General features: G+C 38.1%; 1 protein-coding gene across 2 annotated transcripts in view; it reads left to right on the plus strand.

Annotated features, from left to right (window-relative positions):
- The first annotated feature begins 378 nt into the window (after positions 1–378).
- LOC122068401 (protein ZINC INDUCED FACILITATOR-LIKE 1-like) overlaps positions 379–18,462 on the plus strand; it is a 65,251-nt gene continuing 47,167 nt past the window's right edge. Inside the window, exons 1-7 of one of the 2 annotated variants that reach the window (XM_042632261.1) lie at positions 379–1,141; positions 7,458–7,498; positions 11,107–11,167; positions 11,284–11,386; positions 11,496–11,598; positions 11,712–11,765; positions 11,850–11,912. In XM_042632261.1, coding sequence (XP_042488195.1) covers positions 1,000–1,141; positions 7,458–7,498; positions 11,107–11,167; positions 11,284–11,386; positions 11,496–11,598; positions 11,712–11,765; positions 11,850–11,912 — 567 coding nt within the window. In that variant the 5' untranslated portion in view covers positions 379–999. The remainder of the gene's footprint in view (positions 1,142–7,457; positions 7,499–11,106; positions 11,168–11,283; positions 11,387–11,495; positions 11,599–11,711; positions 11,766–11,849; positions 11,913–18,462) is intronic. The other variant, XM_042632260.1, reaches the window with a different exon arrangement.

Here is an 18,462-nt window from a genome sequence, read left to right on the forward strand (position 1 = left end):
GTAAAAAATCAGTAATTAAAAAAAAAAAAGTAAGTGCAAATCGACTGATACCTATCGATTTGGATCAGTATCGACAGGTATTGATACCGATACCGTCCCCTAAATCCTTGGTAGGAGAGGCGGTTCTCTACTTTTCTGAGCAAGCGACACAAGGAAGGATCAGGTTCATGTACGAGAATGTTATTATTCACGTGGATATAGAATATATTAAATGAAAAGAGAAAAACATTGATTGTATATCTTATGGATCAGAACTATTTTCGTACATGAACCTGATCTCGGGTATCAATGACCTTGCGAAAAAACGGTACCAACGTCCCTACCCCAGCGGTTCTGAGGACCTTTTACCTTTCACATGTTTACTGTGTTTCAACGTATTCAACCCATTGGGTTGTCTTGGCAAAGAAGGAAACAAGACCCATTTGGGCTTCTTGCGTTGCTTACAAAAACTCAATTTGTAAACGTTTTCCGAGTTGTTTATTGTGGTGATTCAAATGATTCAACCCACCATTTGGGTCGTCTTGGAAACGAAATGAAAGGAAGAAGACCCATTTGAGCTTCTTTCTTCATTCACAGAAATTCAATTTAGATTGCCATTATATACTCTGTTGATGAGCTTGGTTTTGACATTTTTAGGTGTTGGAATCTGAATGACGCATGCGATGATGAAAATAGACTGACAATATCTGTTACCTTTTAGCTATTTACTAATATTTTGGAACCAATGGGTTGGAGATTATGAATAAATAAATGAATGATGCGCTTTCTTGGAGGTTGTCAAATGCATAATTATCGTTATCATCATCAAGAGCATAAAAAGTTTGTCAAATTTGAAGGTCTTTTGGATTGGTAATTGTAATTATTGTTTCCTTTGGGCTTGAGGTGTTTTTGTCTATTTAGTTCATCTTCTTCACTATATTTGCTCTTGGGGAAAATTTGGCTGGAAGAGTACCCTTTTGTAAGGATTGGGTTTTAGAGGAAGAACATAGTTTGCTTCCAATGGCGTCAAATGCAGAGCCATTGCTAAAGAAGGTATACTACGAAAATTGCCCGGGTTGTAAGGTGGATCAGCGTAAAGAGACGAGTCGAGGCGTACCTTACAGAGAGTTTTTCTTTGTATGGATTGTGGTTCTCTGCAATGGTAAGCACTCATATAATGGTAGTTATTCTTTGTGGGAGTGTTTAATTTAGCTTGGGAGATTGGTTCATCGGCTTTGTTGTGTCTCTTGGCATTTCTGATGAGATGGGTAACCTATTGGTAGCTTAGGTTGTTTAAATAAACATGCTCTGCAAATTTCTGTCTGTCCTTCAGGAACTTTTTTTAGCATAGATGCAATTTGTGACTTATCATTGTATGCTATTGTATGTGCTTATTATCTCAAGTAGAAACAGATGATTCAAAGGTCATTCGAAGTTCACTGATTTTAGCAAAGATAAAGAGATTTGAAATCTTTAGACTTGGAAACAGTCTCTGCTGCGAAGCAAGGGGTAAGGCTGCTTACATTTGTCCCTCCCAGACCCTGCAGTAATCGGAGCCTTGTGCACTGGATTGCTCTTTAAAGAGATTTGAAATCTGTAGAAAAACGTAGTAATTTAATAAAGCATATCAGCACAATTTTATTATTTGAGAAAATAAAATAATACATACCATATGATGGAATAAACTTTAAATATCTTTGGACATGGAATATGGTATGATGGATTATGATATCTTTTTACTGATAATTTTTTCAGAGTAGGTTCTAAAACTACATTCTGACAGAGACTATAACTCAAAAGCTTCATATTTTTTAGTTAAAGACAATTGATTGTTGAATTATTTAGCCTTAAAATGAAAACAGAAACTGACAAAAGAAAAGTGTCTTGCTTCTTGTCTTGCTTCTTTCCCTAATCAGACAACACATCATGTCCTTACGAAGGATTTGGTGGTTTTTTATGGTTGGGATTGTGGTTTAACCTTGTAAACTTTGCTTATTTGATGATTTAAATTTGAATAACTAATTCTCCTACTATGGTGTCTCAAGAATTAATTTTAGTTGCCTTTACTTTTCCTGATCAGCCAATACAGTAAATCATGCCTTTAAATGGATTCCGTGGTTTTAATTGGTAAGGGATGTTGTTTAACTGTGAGTACATTTGCTGGTTCATTGATTTGAATTCAAATCCACTAACTTACGAACTATAAAGCCTAAATGAATTGATCCTCTCTCTCTCTCTCTCTCTCTCTCTTTCTCTCCCTCTCTTAAATTTTTGGTAGGACTAAATGAATGATTCTGGCTGATGAAAAGCTGCACCAATAAAACATGAACATATTTGGATAATCAGAGACATTTTTCTTTTGATTTCTTACATTCATCCAGGTTATTGGAGTTTGAAACAATATCAGAATATGAAACCAGTAAACCAGAAACAAGACAGAGATGAGATGAAGACGGAGGGATGCTAGTAGAGGGCAATCGAACTTGGCTCAGTCCCCTCCCATTGAGTTCTATTTATAATTAAAGAATACAGAGTAACCTTCCTTCTCAGAGAAGGAAAAGAGTTCTAATCAGAATACAGTTATAAACTAAACTCTAGTCTACATAGGAAATTAAAGCCAATCAAAACACTAACTAATAAGCCATGATAGGATTAGTTTATCGTGGACTACAAGAGACCTATCTCCCACAATACAAATTAACTTTTCCCCTCAAGCTGGAGCATATAGATCACCCATGCTTGGAACATCCTTCTTAAAAAGTAGGGATCAGCCAGAGGCTTGGTACATATCACCAAGCTGAGTTGCAGAAGTGGTTAATGAACTGGTTCTAAGCCATCTCTGGCGATGAATCAACATTTGAATTGCTTTTCTTGCGTATTCTTCTTGTTGTTGATTTTAATGATAAAAAGTTGAGAAATGAGAACGAGATAATGATTTGGCTTGTCTAGGATGACAGAGGCCTTTCTTATTTATAGAGTGGATTTGGGATTACAACCGATTACAATTAAGTAAAGATAGATAAGGATGAGTTATAGTCCTTATCCCATTATACTTCAAGTCATAACCCTTATCCTTAATGCTCCCCCTTAAGTTGGTGCATAGATGTCTTTCATTCCCAACTTGCATACCAATGAAATACCCTGCAACTCACCTTGGCTTGGAGGACACTTCTCACCTTTTCTTCTCCTGCCCCTTCTCTTCCTCTATCTGGAAAACTGTCCTCTCTAGGTGTTGGCCCTCTAGTAGACCGATTCTCATTTCTATAGGGAATGGATCTGGATTGACATGACCTTTGTGAGATCTACCATTTGTGACACTATTGGAAAGCTTGCTTTTTCTGCCACCATAAACCACCTCTGGATGGAACGTAACATCCATTGATGGTCATCCAATTCCCACTCTCCGGATAAGATTTAGTTAGCCATCTTCTTTGATGTTACCTCCAAAATTCAATCCCTTCATCCTCGATTTGTCCCTAACTCCCTTAGGTACAGACATATCATTGCCTCCTAGAACTTACTGATTGATTCCATCCCCCACACTTGATGTCACCCATCTTTTTTCCTCCTCTTTGTTGCTTGCCTCCCCCTCCCCCTCTCCCCATTTTTTGATGTATCCACTTGGTGATGTAGATAAGTCACTTAATGGACTTATTTTATTGGAAATAAGCCTTAGGTTGGATTATGTATGTGTTGGGCCTTTGATCCCATGAGTTTTATTTGTAATGGGCCACTTTAGTGAGTGTAAAATATGGTAGAAAGTAGAAAAACTAGATTTAATTCATTGTTTTAGTTAGAGTCCTATTTTGAGTCTATTTCCTTTGTTATTTAGTTTCCTAGTCAGTTTAGGTTTCCTAATTAGTTAAGGAATAAGGATTGGGTTAGGCCTTTCCTTTTTAGTGTTTGAGTCAGTTTTGAGTCTTGTATATAAGTTTGTAAGGGGCTACAACATTGAACAAGGATTTATTAATGGAAAAAAAGATGGCTTACGCTGTTGTGCTGTGGGATGTAGATGGGTGAGATGCCTAAACCTGAGGGGTGAGATGCCCATTCACCACTAGTTCTTCTTCCCCCTTCTCAATATTCTATCAAATTCTCTTTCTTTTCTTATTTTCCTTTTATTTGTTTGCTGTGAGAGAGTGTTTAAGAGCTAGAACTAAGCCTATTGGAGGACATCTTTTTTATTCAACCAGAATTTCGGATCCTACCTTAGATTAGAATCACTTGTGATTCTAGGTCTTCATTATTTAGTATCAGAGCCTAACCAAAGATGGTTCTAGAAGTTCGTTACTTTGCTGGACAAAGGGATACATGTTAAGTCCTTGATTGGCTAGATTCTTTGAAGGAATATTTTGACTACTATAACTTGACAGAGACATGAAAGTTTGGATTTGTTTGCTCCCGGTTGATTAGTTGTGCTGGAGAATGGTGGAGAGTCTATAAAAACGACACCAAGTTCGAGAACATGAGCCTAGGACTTGGGAAGAGATGAAGTATGAGTTAGCGACACAATACCTCCTTGCATATATCCAAAGAAGGCTCTTCCCTCTATAAGATTCCCGTCAGAATTCATCTGCAGGTCCCCAAAAGCCACCTATAGGTGACAAGAGCATGAAGGAATTATTTGACCACGTGGCCATTATGTTGCAATAAATTGCAAAGGAGCAACAAGAGAAGACACCTCCAACCAATGAACTAGAGTCATAAGTTGAGGTTAGTGTTGAAGAAATTGTAGCAATTCCTATTGTCAAGGAAGAGCTAGTCATTGGTGTTCCCATTAACAAGACTCATGTGGAAGAATTCGAAAGCAACAAGGTTGCCACAATGGACAGTGAGGTTGAGATTGAGGAACTTGACACTACAACAACTGTGATGATTATGAACAACCAAGAGGAAGATCCTAAGGAGCTTGAGATTGAAATTGTGGAGGTTAAGAACACAGTGATTGAAGGCGTTCATGTGGATGATCCCATGGATACATCTGAGGTTGTTGAAGCTGAGCATGCGGAGTTCATCATCCTGTTAAAGTATCTTACAGATCGAGCTACTCACATTCTAGACTACATCCTTATTATCAAAGAGCTATCTGAATTTTTTTACAGCTTAAAGAGGGACGTGTACCATTCTATAATCACCCTCACACTCTACAAAATTCGAGGATGAATTTTTTCTAAGAGAGGGCGAATTGATGTAGATAAGTTAATAGACTTATTTTATTAGAAATAAGCCTTAGGTTGGGTTATGTATGTGTTGGGCTTTTGATCCCATAGGTTTTATTTGTAATGGGCCACTTTAATGGGCCTAAAATATGGGTAGAAAGTAGGATAACGAGATTTAATTCATTAGTTTAGTTAGAGTCCTGTTTTGAGTCTATTTCCTTTGTTATTTCAGTTTCCTATTCAGTTTAGGTTTCCCAATTAGTTAAGGATTGGGTTAGGTTTTTCTTTTTTAGTGTTTGAGTCAGTTTTGAGTCTTTTATATAAGTTTGTAAGGGGCTACAACATTGAACACGAATTTATTAATGAAAAGAAAAGATGAATTATGTTGTTGTGTTGTGGGATGCAATTGGGTGAGATGCCCTAGGTGAGATGCCTAAACCTGAGGGGTGAGATGGCCATTCACTAGTTCTTCTTCCCACCTTCTCAACCCCACATCGAATTCTCTTTCTTTTCTTATTTTCCTTTTATTTGTTTGTTGTGAGTGTTTGAGAGCTAGAACCAAGCCTATTGGAGGACATCTTTTTTATTCAGCCAGAATTTCAGATCCTGCCTGGGATTAGAATCACTGGTGATTCTAGTTCTACATTAATTGGTTTGCTGGTTTTCTTGTTGCTTTGATGTAATGGCTCCCCCTGGGTTGGCTTAAGCTTCGCCTCCCCCTCTTCCCTTTGTAAATTCTTCTCTCCTTTGGTTATTAATTTATTTAATTATCTAAAAAAAAAAAAAAAAAAAAAAACTATTGTGTGTCATAAGAAAAGACTGGGAAAGTTCCTCTCCCCCCAAGGTTGTTTGATGTGTTTGAGAGATGACGAATCTGTTGATCATTCATTCATAGTTCTCCCTAGTAGGTTTGGTTTTCACTTGAATTTGTTTCCTCCGTTGGATTTTCATGAATATGTGAAGAAGTCCATATTTTTATGTCACTACTCTCCTTTTGGAAGCAAGGGGAAGGTGTTGCGGAAGGCTGTACTTAAATCATATTTTTGGTATATACGGAAAAAGAGAAACAATTGGTTGTTCCAAAACAAGCAAGGGGGATTCGTGGATATTATTGAAAGAGATAAATGTAGTGGCTTAAGCTGATGATCTGTTTAAGGATATTCCTGTCAACCATTTATTCAGAGATTGGTATACTCTTTGAGGGACAAGAAATCAAGGATGACAGCTATGTGGCAATTGGTAACCCCCTCTTGAAGGTGTAGCTAAGCTCAATATGGGTGGTTGCTACCTTTAACCCTGGCCCCTAGGGCATCAGGGGAATAATCTGACTGTGAGATGGAAGTGTGGCTGGAGATTTCTTAATGCCTATAGGGGAATGCGGTTCTACTAGAGTAGAGCTGATAGTTCTAAAAGTTGGAATTCAGCTTTCGTCAAACAGGGGAATGGCTTCATTCAATAGTGGAAGGGGATTCAGCAAACGTGACTAGAAACGGGCTCACTAGCAGCTTGCTTATTGAGTGGACATTGAAATTTGATGGCAGCTAAGAATTTTAAATGAGATGGTAGATCATTTAGCTAAGCAAGGGGTAGTGAGACCTCTAATCCGTTTTGGAGACTTCCTTTGTGATCTGTGTTTAGGCTTCATACTAGCATTGTTTTGGGGTTGGTGTCTGGCTCTGGCTCTTTTATGAAAGGTTGTCTCTGCCATTGTTGCATTTCTCTTATTTTTTTCCAATGTACTTCTACAAGATGCTGTTTTACCAATAAAATGTCATTATTCATTCCCCCCCCCCACCCCCCAAAAAAAAAAATCCACATAAACAATTAGTGCAAAAACAATGTGCAACACATAAAATAACATGTACAAAGTTACAATAATTGCCTTCTCAATTGGACATACTTATGTCTTACTAGAATTTACCTAACCTTTTCCCCTCATGTAACTATGCAGTTAGTGGACATTAAACTGTTAATTTTTGTTTTAATTTTGCACACTATTTTCACCTAGTCACTGTTAATTTTTGTTTTCATTTTGCATGCTATTTTCACCTAGTCTCTCCAAACTTTCGTTTTTAGTACTTGTATTTTTTCTTTAGGATAAACACTTTATGAAGTTGTTATAGAGTTACTTGCTTGACATAATGATGAATTAATTTAATTGTTTGTATATCTTTTGGTTATGCTATGTCACTTATTTACTAATATGTGGTTTAACACTAATTGAATGGGCAATTGAATTCATTTGTTAGCCATATAAATTTTGCTTATATAATAACATCCTAATAACTCTTTTCTCTCCATGTGGCTAACATTTTTCAGCTTTGCCGATAGCATCGCTCTTTCCATTCTTGTACTTCATGGTATGCATATCTCATAATCACTTTATATTTCTATTACTTCCTATTTGTTAGCTCCTACCCATATGTTCTTCCCCTTTCATTTATCACTTTATTGGTTTGATAGGGAAAAATAAAACAAATAAAAATAAGAGCTTTGTTTGTTATTATTGGTTTACAAGGGAAATAAAACTTATAAAAATAAGAAGTTTTTCTTTTGTTTATTTTCATCACTTAACCAACCACATTGGAAACGTTAGATTTTTACTGTGACAACTAAAACTATCACTTATTACCGGAAATCCATGCTTGATCTCTTTTGGTTGGATTTTATACATTCATTGACTACAACATTTTGACAACTTTATTTTCTTGTAGAAGTTTGTGTTTTCTCTTAGGACTGATGATCTGTGGAAAAAGTTGTGGAGAATTTTCCTTCTCTTATCCCAACAGTGACATTCACAGCCCAATCATCATCTTGGGGTTCATAGACTTGCATGTCCGGATTGGACTCAATTGCGTTGATGATTGAATTGGATCTTCCATGTTTAGGACAGAAGTGCATAGTGTTCGGTTCCACCACAACTGAAGCACTTCAAGCCGTTGTATCTCCCCTAAACATAGGACTCTTACCCTTATCTTGTGTGACTTATGGAGCTCGGTAGGGAATCCACTAGGTTTATTTGGTGTGAATGGCCTCTTACTTTCAGTGGGTTGATTATACCTTCTAGGGGCTGATTTGATTAGATCTTCTGCCTCAAGGATTTTTCAATACATGCATTCAAGGATGAAAGTTCCACCACACCAATTTTATTATGGATATCGTGTTGTAATCCCAACTTGAATCGGGATATAAGAAGTTCTTCATCCTTATGATAAGCACCTATACATGAGAGTAGATCATTAAATTTATCAACATATTCCTCTACAGTCATGGTACCTTGTCGAAGAGTGTTGAGGATGCCATAGAGACAGCATCTGTATGTTGGGGGTAGGTATCTCTCACTGAGTGTTAATTTGAGTTCCTCCCAATTGCGAGGCTCTCTATGTCTCCGGGTAAGTCTACTTTCTTCAGCTTTCCACCAATCTTTAGCACAACCTGTCAGCTTAGTGATAGCAAGTTGGACCGTTCTTTCTTTAGACATATTGTACCATCAGAAGTAGTCATCAAATGAGTTTAGCTAGTCATGGAAGTAGAGGGGATCATGCTTTCCATTATACTCCTTCAAGTCCAATTTTGCCTTATATATATCATCATGGTGAACATGTTCATCAAACTCTTCACCTCCACCATACGTACGAGCTGGTACGTTTCTTTGAGCAGGGAATGGAAACCTTCTTTGTACATTAGGATTGTTGTTGATGGTAGGCTGCACATTAGACTGGGCAGCAGTTGTTTCCTTCAATTCTGCAAACTGTTGGTCCGTAATATCCATCCTTTGTGTTCAGTAATTGGAGGGATTTCATCACATCCTCCAGTGAGTATTGTTTGGAGCTCTCTTCAGCCATGGATCTGATACCACTTAATGTAGAAGTAGGTTACACAAGGCAACCACCCCCAATGAATTACAGCCCCAAACCAAATCAGATATGACTCTCTAATTAGCCTTGACAAATTACAACAGTAGGAATAGAAAAAACTACCAGAAAAGGACCTCAAAGAATTCTTATAATAATAGAGAATACTTCAGGCGCAAAATCCAGCAACCAAGAACCAAAACCCTAGGAAGATATAAGCCTACGGCTAGGGCTAAGAGAGGATACCTGCGGCTGGAGTTGGGATGCCCAGATGGCACCCAAACTTGGGTCGATTGTAGGCCCTAGGGTGTAGAGTAAAACCCTCAAAGATCTGTGACTCCTGTTGGCTGGTGTGGGAGATCTATATGTTCTTGATTTCAGGCTTTAACAGAGAGAAAATGGGAGATTTTCAAGAACCGCAGCAGGTTACCTCAATAGGCCTTAAAGGGTGGATCGAGTGGTCCACTTGGAAGGTAGAACAGAACCCTAAAAGGGATTGCTGATCAGAAATCAGAATTGGGAGATGAGGGAGATCAATTGTCTTCAAGAACTTGGACTTCTTGCTGGTTGATTCTGCCTTTTAGAACCCTTAACAGAATCTGAAAACCCCTTGATCGATTATCACAGCAAGTGGTGGCTAGTAACAGAAAATTAAAGCAAAGAAAGTAAGAAGTAATGAAGAGAGTCGTGGGTGGGATTGGCTATCTCGGCCCGGGCATCTCACCCACAGCTATCTCGGCTGTTTAGAAGTAATTAACTGCAATAATCTTTGTTTTTCAATTCTGAATTTCTGTCTACAGTAGCTTCTCTTTAAATAGAGGGCTGAGTTTACAATAGTAGCAGTCATACTCAAATTAGGAGTTGTACTCCTATTAGGACTTAACAATAGAAACGGAGACAAATTAGGTAACTAATTGTCTACTAACTAATAGCCCTTAAGGCTGGCCAATGGGCCTTATTAACATAACTCGATGGGCCCTTATTAACTAAGGACCAACTTAACCACTTAAGTGGTTCGATGGCTACTTGGGCTGGGATCTCCTCCTTGCAATAGCTCAGCCCATAATGTTGATCTACATCACATCCTACCAACCCTGCAAAGCCTCTCACCTTGCAATTACATCTCACAGCCCATCTCTTATCTCACAAGGAAAAACACCACAAAGCCTCATCTTTCTTTTGTCTAAATTGTTGGCTAGAGTCAAGTTTCTAGATCTTAGGATTCGAATAGGGTCAAAATTTCCGAAACCTGATCGAAACCATTTTTTTTTTTTATAGCTACAAATTTGGGCGCAATTTTCTGAAATTTCCAAGATTTGAGCCAAAATGTTTGCAATTTTCAAAATTTCCCAAATACCTGGTTTTGTCTCTGGTTGGGTCGAGACCACCAAAATGTGCAAAATTTCCATATCACATACTACTTATCCTTTCAATTCCCCCTCACCAAATGCAAGCGAGAAAATTCCAAAGGTGCTCTTGTACAAAGTGCAAATTCCTAAAAAATTAGTAGTTAAATCCTCAGGGTATTACATACCAAGTAACCTAGACCCAAAATATGATGGTCTTGGTCTCCAATGTTACAAATTTCTATCATTTCAAATTTCATCGCTTATGCCACCTTATGTTCTATATATTGACCTTTTATAACCCTTATTAAAATATATTTACATTTATAAGATGAAAAATACGTGGAAAATATGGCCTGGGATATTATATAAGATGCTCACCTTAAGCACCTTGGCCAGGCCAAAGGCGTTTCCTAGGCATAAAGGCGGTTGGCCCCCCACTGTTGCCACCTTGGTTCCATAACTATGAATCCTATTATAAGAAGTGAGAAACAAAGATATTATATTTTTATGTGATTTTGGTTTTCCATTAGCTATAGTTAAAAGACAAAGGCAGATGCTCGAGACAAACATTTCTCATCTAGATCATCATATATGTAATCAAAATATTGTTGTGTTCCTATTAAATGTATGACGAGAGGTTTCAGAACAGCATCCCGGATTATTTGTTGCAATTACATTGGACATCATTCATTTGCTTATATTCTGTTGAAATTGAAACTATGCGCTCTTTAGTTATGTAAGTCATTTCCATTTCCTTCTCTGCAGATAAGAGACTTCAATATTGCTAAAAGGCCGGAAGATATTAGTTATTATGCAGGTTATGTGGGTGGGTTTTTTTGCATCACTCATCACTTCTTATGTTAAGATATTGTGAATTTGGGTGGGTCGTTTTATTGTAATGCTTTGTCTCACAATTCTAATAATACCTTTTATCTGTTAAAGGATCTGCATTTATGCTTGGAAGAGCTTTGACTTCTGTTTTCTGGGGAATCATTGCTGATCGATATGGTAGAAAACCTGTAATAATGATAGGCACCATTACACTGTGAGTACTTCTGGTCATTTGCTTTTCTGTTGATCCGACATTTTATTGTTAGAAGCTCGGTAGCATGTCATAGAAAGTTCTTTCATCAATTTCTCTATCACCATGTTAGGGTCATTTTCAACACTCTCTTCGGCCTCAGTACAAGCTTTTGGATGGCTCTTTCTATGAGGTTTCTTCTTGGAAGCTTCAATGGTCTTCTTGGTCCATTAAAGGTTTGGTGATTCTGTTATATTTTTGAGTTTTGACCTTATATTTTGCATTTATTTGTGCTTCTGTTCTTAATTGTTTCCATACACTCTTTAACATTACAATTTGATTGTATTAGGCATATGCTTCTGAAGTATGCCGGGAAGAATATCAGCCTCTAGGACAATCTCTTGTAAGGAAGTCCCTTCTCAATATTTGTTGTTGATTCTTAGCTGCCTCTATGAGTGAACTATATTCAGATGAGCATTTCATTCAGGTTAGCACAGCATGGGGCATAGGATTAATCATTGGTCCATCTCTTGGAGGCTTCCTGGCTCAGGTACTTGTGGCATGTACGGTTCATTTAGAATGCAAAATTGATGTAACGCAAAAAGCCATAGAGGTTGCAGAAAATTAATTAATTAATTAATTAAATTTTTTTTGCTATTTGTTAATATTTCCTTCACTTTTCTTTAGGGTGGTCAAAACTATTCTGTTTTATGTGATATTGATATTGTTTGAAAGGTTCTTGTTAACAACAAGGTTTAGGGCTGAATGCTTGGATGGATCGATTCTCCACCCTACTTGTCTATTTATAATAAACTAAAAAGAACCAAAATCATAAGTATGCCCCCTCTAACCGACTCTACTAGTTAGAACTGGTAGAAGGGGGAAAAACCCTAAAATGCCCCTATCGCATACATATTTCAACACTCCCCCTTAAGTTGGGGCACACATGTCACACTTGCCCAAATTTACTAAAGCAAGATAAAAAACTTTGCCCGTTGAACCCTTAGTGAATATATCAGCTAATTGATCACAAGACTTTACAAAGGGTACACAAATCAGCCCATCGTTTAACTTCTCCTTGATGAAATGCTTGTCAATCTCTATATGTTTGGTGCGACCATGCTGTACTGTTGTGAGCAATGCTAATTGCAGCCATATTGTCATAATATAACATCATCGGGAGATGGACAGGGACACCATGGTCTTAGAGCAAACCTTTTTTGAACCATAACAACTCAAAGATTCCTTGTGCCATTGCATGGATTCTGCTTTAGCATTGGATCTTGCAGCCACATTTTGCTTCTTACTATGCCAAGTGGCAAGATTACCTCCTACAAAGGTATAATATCCCGAAATGGATTTTTGGTTAGGAGCATCAGCATCAGTATAAGCCTGAACTCATAGATAACCAAGAGGACTTAAAAGGATCCCTTTTCTTGGAGCTGACTTCAAGTATCGAACAATGTGAAGGACAGTCTCCATATGAGAAGAATAAGGATCATGCATGAACTGACTTATAAAACTCACATCAGTAGCAATACTAGGCCATGTATGGGAAAGATATATTAGCTTATTACCAGTTGTTGATAATGACCCTTGTCAATAGGTTCACCTTCCTTGTCCTTGAGCCTTGTATTGGCATCCAAAGGTTTATCAGAAGGATGACAGCCTAACAACCTAGTCTCAGATAACAGATCCAGGACATTCTTCCTTTGAGAGAGCAAGATGCCTTTAGAAGAATGAGCAACCTCAATCCTAAGGAAGTACCTTAGCTTTTCATGATCCTTTATTTCAGACTCCCATTTGAGAAAACTCTTCCAGAGGCTGATCTCATCACTATTATTTCCGGTTACCACAATATCATCCACGTAGACTATAAGAATGGTGATCTTATCACCAGATCTTTTAATGAACAAGGTGTGGTCAGCAATGCTTTGCTTATAACCCACAAAAACCATAGCTTTGTGAAACCTCCCGAACCATGCTTGTGGTGACTGCTTTAGCTTGCAAACTTTGCCTTAGGTTTTGTCAGAGGAGAAACCTGGTGGAACATCTATATAAACTTCCTCGTCAAGTTCTCCATGGAGAAAGGCATTCTTCACATCAAGTTGTTGAAGATCCCATCCCTGAATCAAAACACATGAGAGTAATACCCTAAAAATATTTAACTTTGCAACTGGAGCAAAATTTTCCTAGTAATCGATCCCATATGTTTGGGTGAACCCTTTAGTTACGAACCTTGCTTTATACTTGTCCACAGTGCCATCCACATTTTTCTTAACCACAAACACACCAACTTACAATTAAAATGTAGAGATTAGAAGAGAACAAAAGAATAAGAGAGGAGAAGAGAAGGTGGAAGGAGAAGGATAGAGATGGAGGTAGAATGTTGTTTTATGACTTATGAGAGGATGATCTCTCTAACACATATATTGCTTCACTAATATATTATACGGAATTGCATACACCTCCCTTAGGAGGTAAAAAGGAAGAATAATTACGGTATAAGGGAACAAGTGACATAATTAGTTTCCAAACTACCTTTAGTACACAAACTCTAAAACTCCTACTTAAGCTTGAGAATAGATGTCATACATTCCCAACTTGGACAACAGAGTACTGAACTGATGATGGATGAGACCCTTTGTGAAGACATCAGCCATCTGATCTCCAGTCCTCTTTGTGTTTTCTAGTGTCGAGCATAAAGGGGAAATAAGTAAGGGGGAAGAAAAGGAATTTCATCAACCTTTTCACTCCCATTATTCTCCACCTAAAGAGGATGCTGATGAGGAGCAAAAAAAGGAACAAACTCAAGGAAAGTGACATCTTTGGAAAGAAGCCGTTGTTTGGAAGAAGGATGGTAGCACTTGTAACCTTTGGTAGTGGAGGAATACCCAAAAAGATGCATTCGAGAGTCTTGGGGTCCAGTTTAGTTTGAGAAGAGTTATTAATATGGACAAAACAAATACACCCAAACACCTTGGGGGGGAAAGAGAATGAAGAAGACTGAGAAGACAAGGTGCCCAAAGGAGCTTTGGAACCAAGAAGTGTTATTGGCATATGGTTGATTCAAAAGGTAGCAGTAATGAGAGGATCAAACCAAAACGTTTTCCGAATATGCATGCCAAAGAAAAGACTCCTAACTTCCATCAAATAATGTTTTTTCCTCTCTGCTACCCCATTTAGTTGAGCCGTGTCAACACAAGCCAGCTGATGGATAATGCCATTTTCAGTAAAAATAGCATTGAAGGCCACCATACATATACTCCCCCCTTTGTCAAAACAAACAATTTAATTTTGGTGTCAAACTGAGTACAAATCAACAACAACAACAATAACAACAACAACAATATCCAAAACCTTATCCCAACTTAATGGGGTCAGTTACATAGAGATTCCAAGAAAGGACGAGTACAAGGATCCATGCAAAAAGATTGATGGGTTATGGCTGATTATAGTAAGTGTTGGCTGTTAACCTGACACACCACTACAAATTAGCCACAGGCTTATGACGATAGACTAAAATAAGGTACTGTCTTTCTACCTGACGTACCATATAAGATGGTCAAGCCAAAGCATCCTACATGCATTATGTCCACCACTAAGACAATCTATCACTCAACCTACTTTTATGAAAGGAGGAATGAGATAATGAATTCTAGACAGCCATGCTAAGCACGAAAGTAACAACTCAAACACAAAACTATATAATCAACACACAACTCTGCATTGAAAACTAGATATACAACACAAAAATCTGCATTGAAAACTAGAAAAGCAGCCCATAACTCGAGCCATAGGTATTTGTGAATAGCGGTTCAATGCACTTAGCATAAAGCCCATCACCACAAGCAAACCAATTGCAACTCACGTGTGTTACGTGAGTTGAAAACATCCTTGTTAAATGCTTTCATAGTGGTTAGTCTTTCATAAATCTAAGAATTTCACCTCTGACTATGAAATACGAATACCCCTGACATATGATAAATTTTTTTTATCAATTTGAGTACATATCATATAATAAAAATTTTTAAAGGGATGATAAACATCACTCTTATGTTTTATCAGAACAGTCCAAGTAGCATGGGAAAAATCATCAACAAATAAAACAAAGTAGCGATAACCAAGTAAACAGGTAGTAGTAGAGGGCCCCCAAACATTAGAGTGCACAATGTGAGGTAAATACATGGTTCACAATGAAAGAAATGGGAAGTAGAAAAAAGAAAGTAAATGCATGAGGTAATTGTTTCCTCATAGCAACAAAGGAGGGATGTCTTAAACGTTGGTGCCAAATCATCACAAAATCCACATAATTGCTATCACTACATCCACAAATATAGCGCTGAGTTGTGAAAAAAAAAATGGTGATTGTGGACTTATGGTTCAAGTAAGTAGAGCCCTTTCTCCTCACGCCCACTACCAATAATCCCCTTCGTCTCTAAATTCTGAAAGAGACAACGAGAAGGAAAAAATGTGACACAACAATTTAAGGTTTTTGTCATGTGACTTACAGATAAAAGATTAGTGGTAAGGTTAGGGACATGAAGAACAGAGTGAAGTGAAATGGATGAAGTAATAGGAATGGTACCTTTGCCAGAAATGGAGGAAAGGGAGGCCATCAGCTACCCTGACGTTGTCTCTATTGGAACAAATGGTGTAGGAATTATAGTAACAGGACGTACCAATCATGTGGTTAGTGGCACCAGAATAAATAACATAAGATAAAGTTATGGAACGAGCAAATGTGGAAAATTGCAATGTCGAAGTTGAGGAGTCTAACAGTGAAAATGAAGAAGATGAGCCACCCAACTGTGACATGACCATGTGAAATGTTGCAATATCCTCCTTAGCAAGGGAGCTGTGCTCTATCTATATGCTAGGACGAGACCCTGTAGTATCAATCTTATTTTGCACATTGTGTGCTCTAGCTTCCCGTTTATGGCCACCACATGCACCATTAGATCCACCACGAGTAGTAGGGTGACGACCATGAAGTACCCAACATCTCTTTTTGGTGTGTCCAGATTTCCAGCAATGATTGCATCGCTATCATCTCCATAAGGTGGCCCTTGGCTTTTGCTGCCACTATGCCAATCCCTAAGAGAGCTAGAAGTAAGAGCTGACTGCTCAAGAGGGGGTGCAGGTTCCTTGGCCTGCCACTCACCGAGTCTCCTCACTCTGCAAATAGCTACACACCTCATCAAGAGATGGAAGAAGAAATCGACTAGGATTTGTATCTGGATTGGCTTATACTCTGGATTCAAATCACCAATTAAGATAATAACACGCTCCTTCTCAAGTGTTTGGTAAACATTAGGTTCATCTTTGGGATTGGACAATTTTAGATCCCTATAGTGATCATACTCTTCATAGAGACCAATGATAGTGTTGTAGTACTCAGAGATGGTCTTATCTCCTTACTTCATTGTAATGACATTTTGAAGTAATTGGTAGACCTTAGCCGAGTCACCCACTTGGTCAAAAGTTTTAGCAGTACTGTTCCAAATGTCCTTGGTAATCTTTTTTCTCATAAGCCTCCTTCAAATCTCAGATTTTAAAGAGAATATCAACATAGTCATGACAGTGGAGTTCTCAGTCTCCCATTTTGGATACGTTGGCTCATTTTGGTTAGAGCTTGGAAGTTGCCTGTAATATACCCCAGCTTTCCCCTACTCTACAAGGAAAGCTTCACAGAGTGAGCCCAATCTAAATAGTTGGTGTTGTCCAGCTTCACAATGGAAATCTGAGTATTTGGATTCTCAAAACTCATCTGAGTAGGATGAGCACTAGTCGATGCACTGGCAGAAACTTCACCAAATCCACTGTCTACAGACATATTGTATAAAAGAAATCACACACAAGATGGGGAGTACAAACTCTACCCAAATTTTCTTTTCTAATACTCAGAAACAAACCTAGTAAGGGTAATATACACACAACACCAAAAAATCCAACTCAAATGCACGTATCAAAATGAACCATTACTCCAAAACCCAAGATTGCTGGAATCCACCACAAATTTCATTTTAGATGCACAAAAAACACAAGGCAGGGGAGTCAGTACCTTAAAAGAGAGCAATATTTGTGTTGTGAAGTCACAACTCTATTCTCCTAGAACCGGGGGCAGACATGGTTGGTAGGTATGCCTTGGGCGATCCAAAAGAGCCATGCACCACCTCCAATGGTGGGAGAGAGAGAGAGAGAGAGAGAGAGAGAGAGAGATCCCAAGAAGATGTTGGCGGTAGACTTGTAGAACCTGATTTTTGTTGATGTGAGCTCCAAACAGCTCCAGTCTTCTATGTCTTCACACATAACTTCTTCTTAGGGTTGTTTTGGCCTTCCTTTAAACTCATTTCATTAATCATTCAAGCTTTTTCACATAATGGTCTCTTCCTTGGAACCCCTTTGCAATCTAGGGTTCCAAAGAGAGGAAATGGAGGTGGAAAGCTTAAAGAATGACTCTCAAACTAAGATCATAGAGCTCTGATACCAAGCTAGAATATAGAGATTCGAAGAGAACAAGAGAATAAGAGTGGAGAAGAGAAGGTTAGGGAAGAAAGTGGAAGGAGAAGCTGGAGAAGAAGAGAAACGGAGGTAAAATGTTGTGTTATGAGAGGATGATCTGTCTAAGTCATATATTGCTTCACTAATATATTGTATGGAATTACATACACCTCCCCAGGGGGTAAAAGGGAAAAACGAAGAATTACAATATAAGGGAGCAAGTGGCATATCTAGTTCCCAAACTACCCTTAGTACACAAATAACACTTTCAACCAACTGGTCTTTTCCTAGGTGGAAGAACCACTAGTTCCCAAGTGTCATTTTTTTGTAAGGCTTTCATCTCTTCCATCATTGTGGCCTTCGACTTTTCATCTACAAGAGCTTCCTTCCAATTCTGTGGAATACGAACAAAAGAGAGGGAAGAAACAAAAGTATGATAGGAACTAGATAGAGAGTCATAAGAAACAACATAGGATATGAGATATTGAGTACAAGTTGTATTACCTTTACGAAGAGCAATAAGGCAACTCAGAAGTACTCTTACTAGATGGAGTAATAGGCTTTAGCTCCAGTTTCTACAATTGAACAGGTAAAGG

This window comes from Macadamia integrifolia, unplaced genomic scaffold (assembly GCF_013358625.1).
Source record: "Macadamia integrifolia cultivar HAES 741 unplaced genomic scaffold, SCU_Mint_v3 scaffold381, whole genome shotgun sequence".
NCBI classification, from domain to species: Eukaryota; Viridiplantae; Streptophyta; class Magnoliopsida; order Proteales; family Proteaceae; genus Macadamia; species Macadamia integrifolia.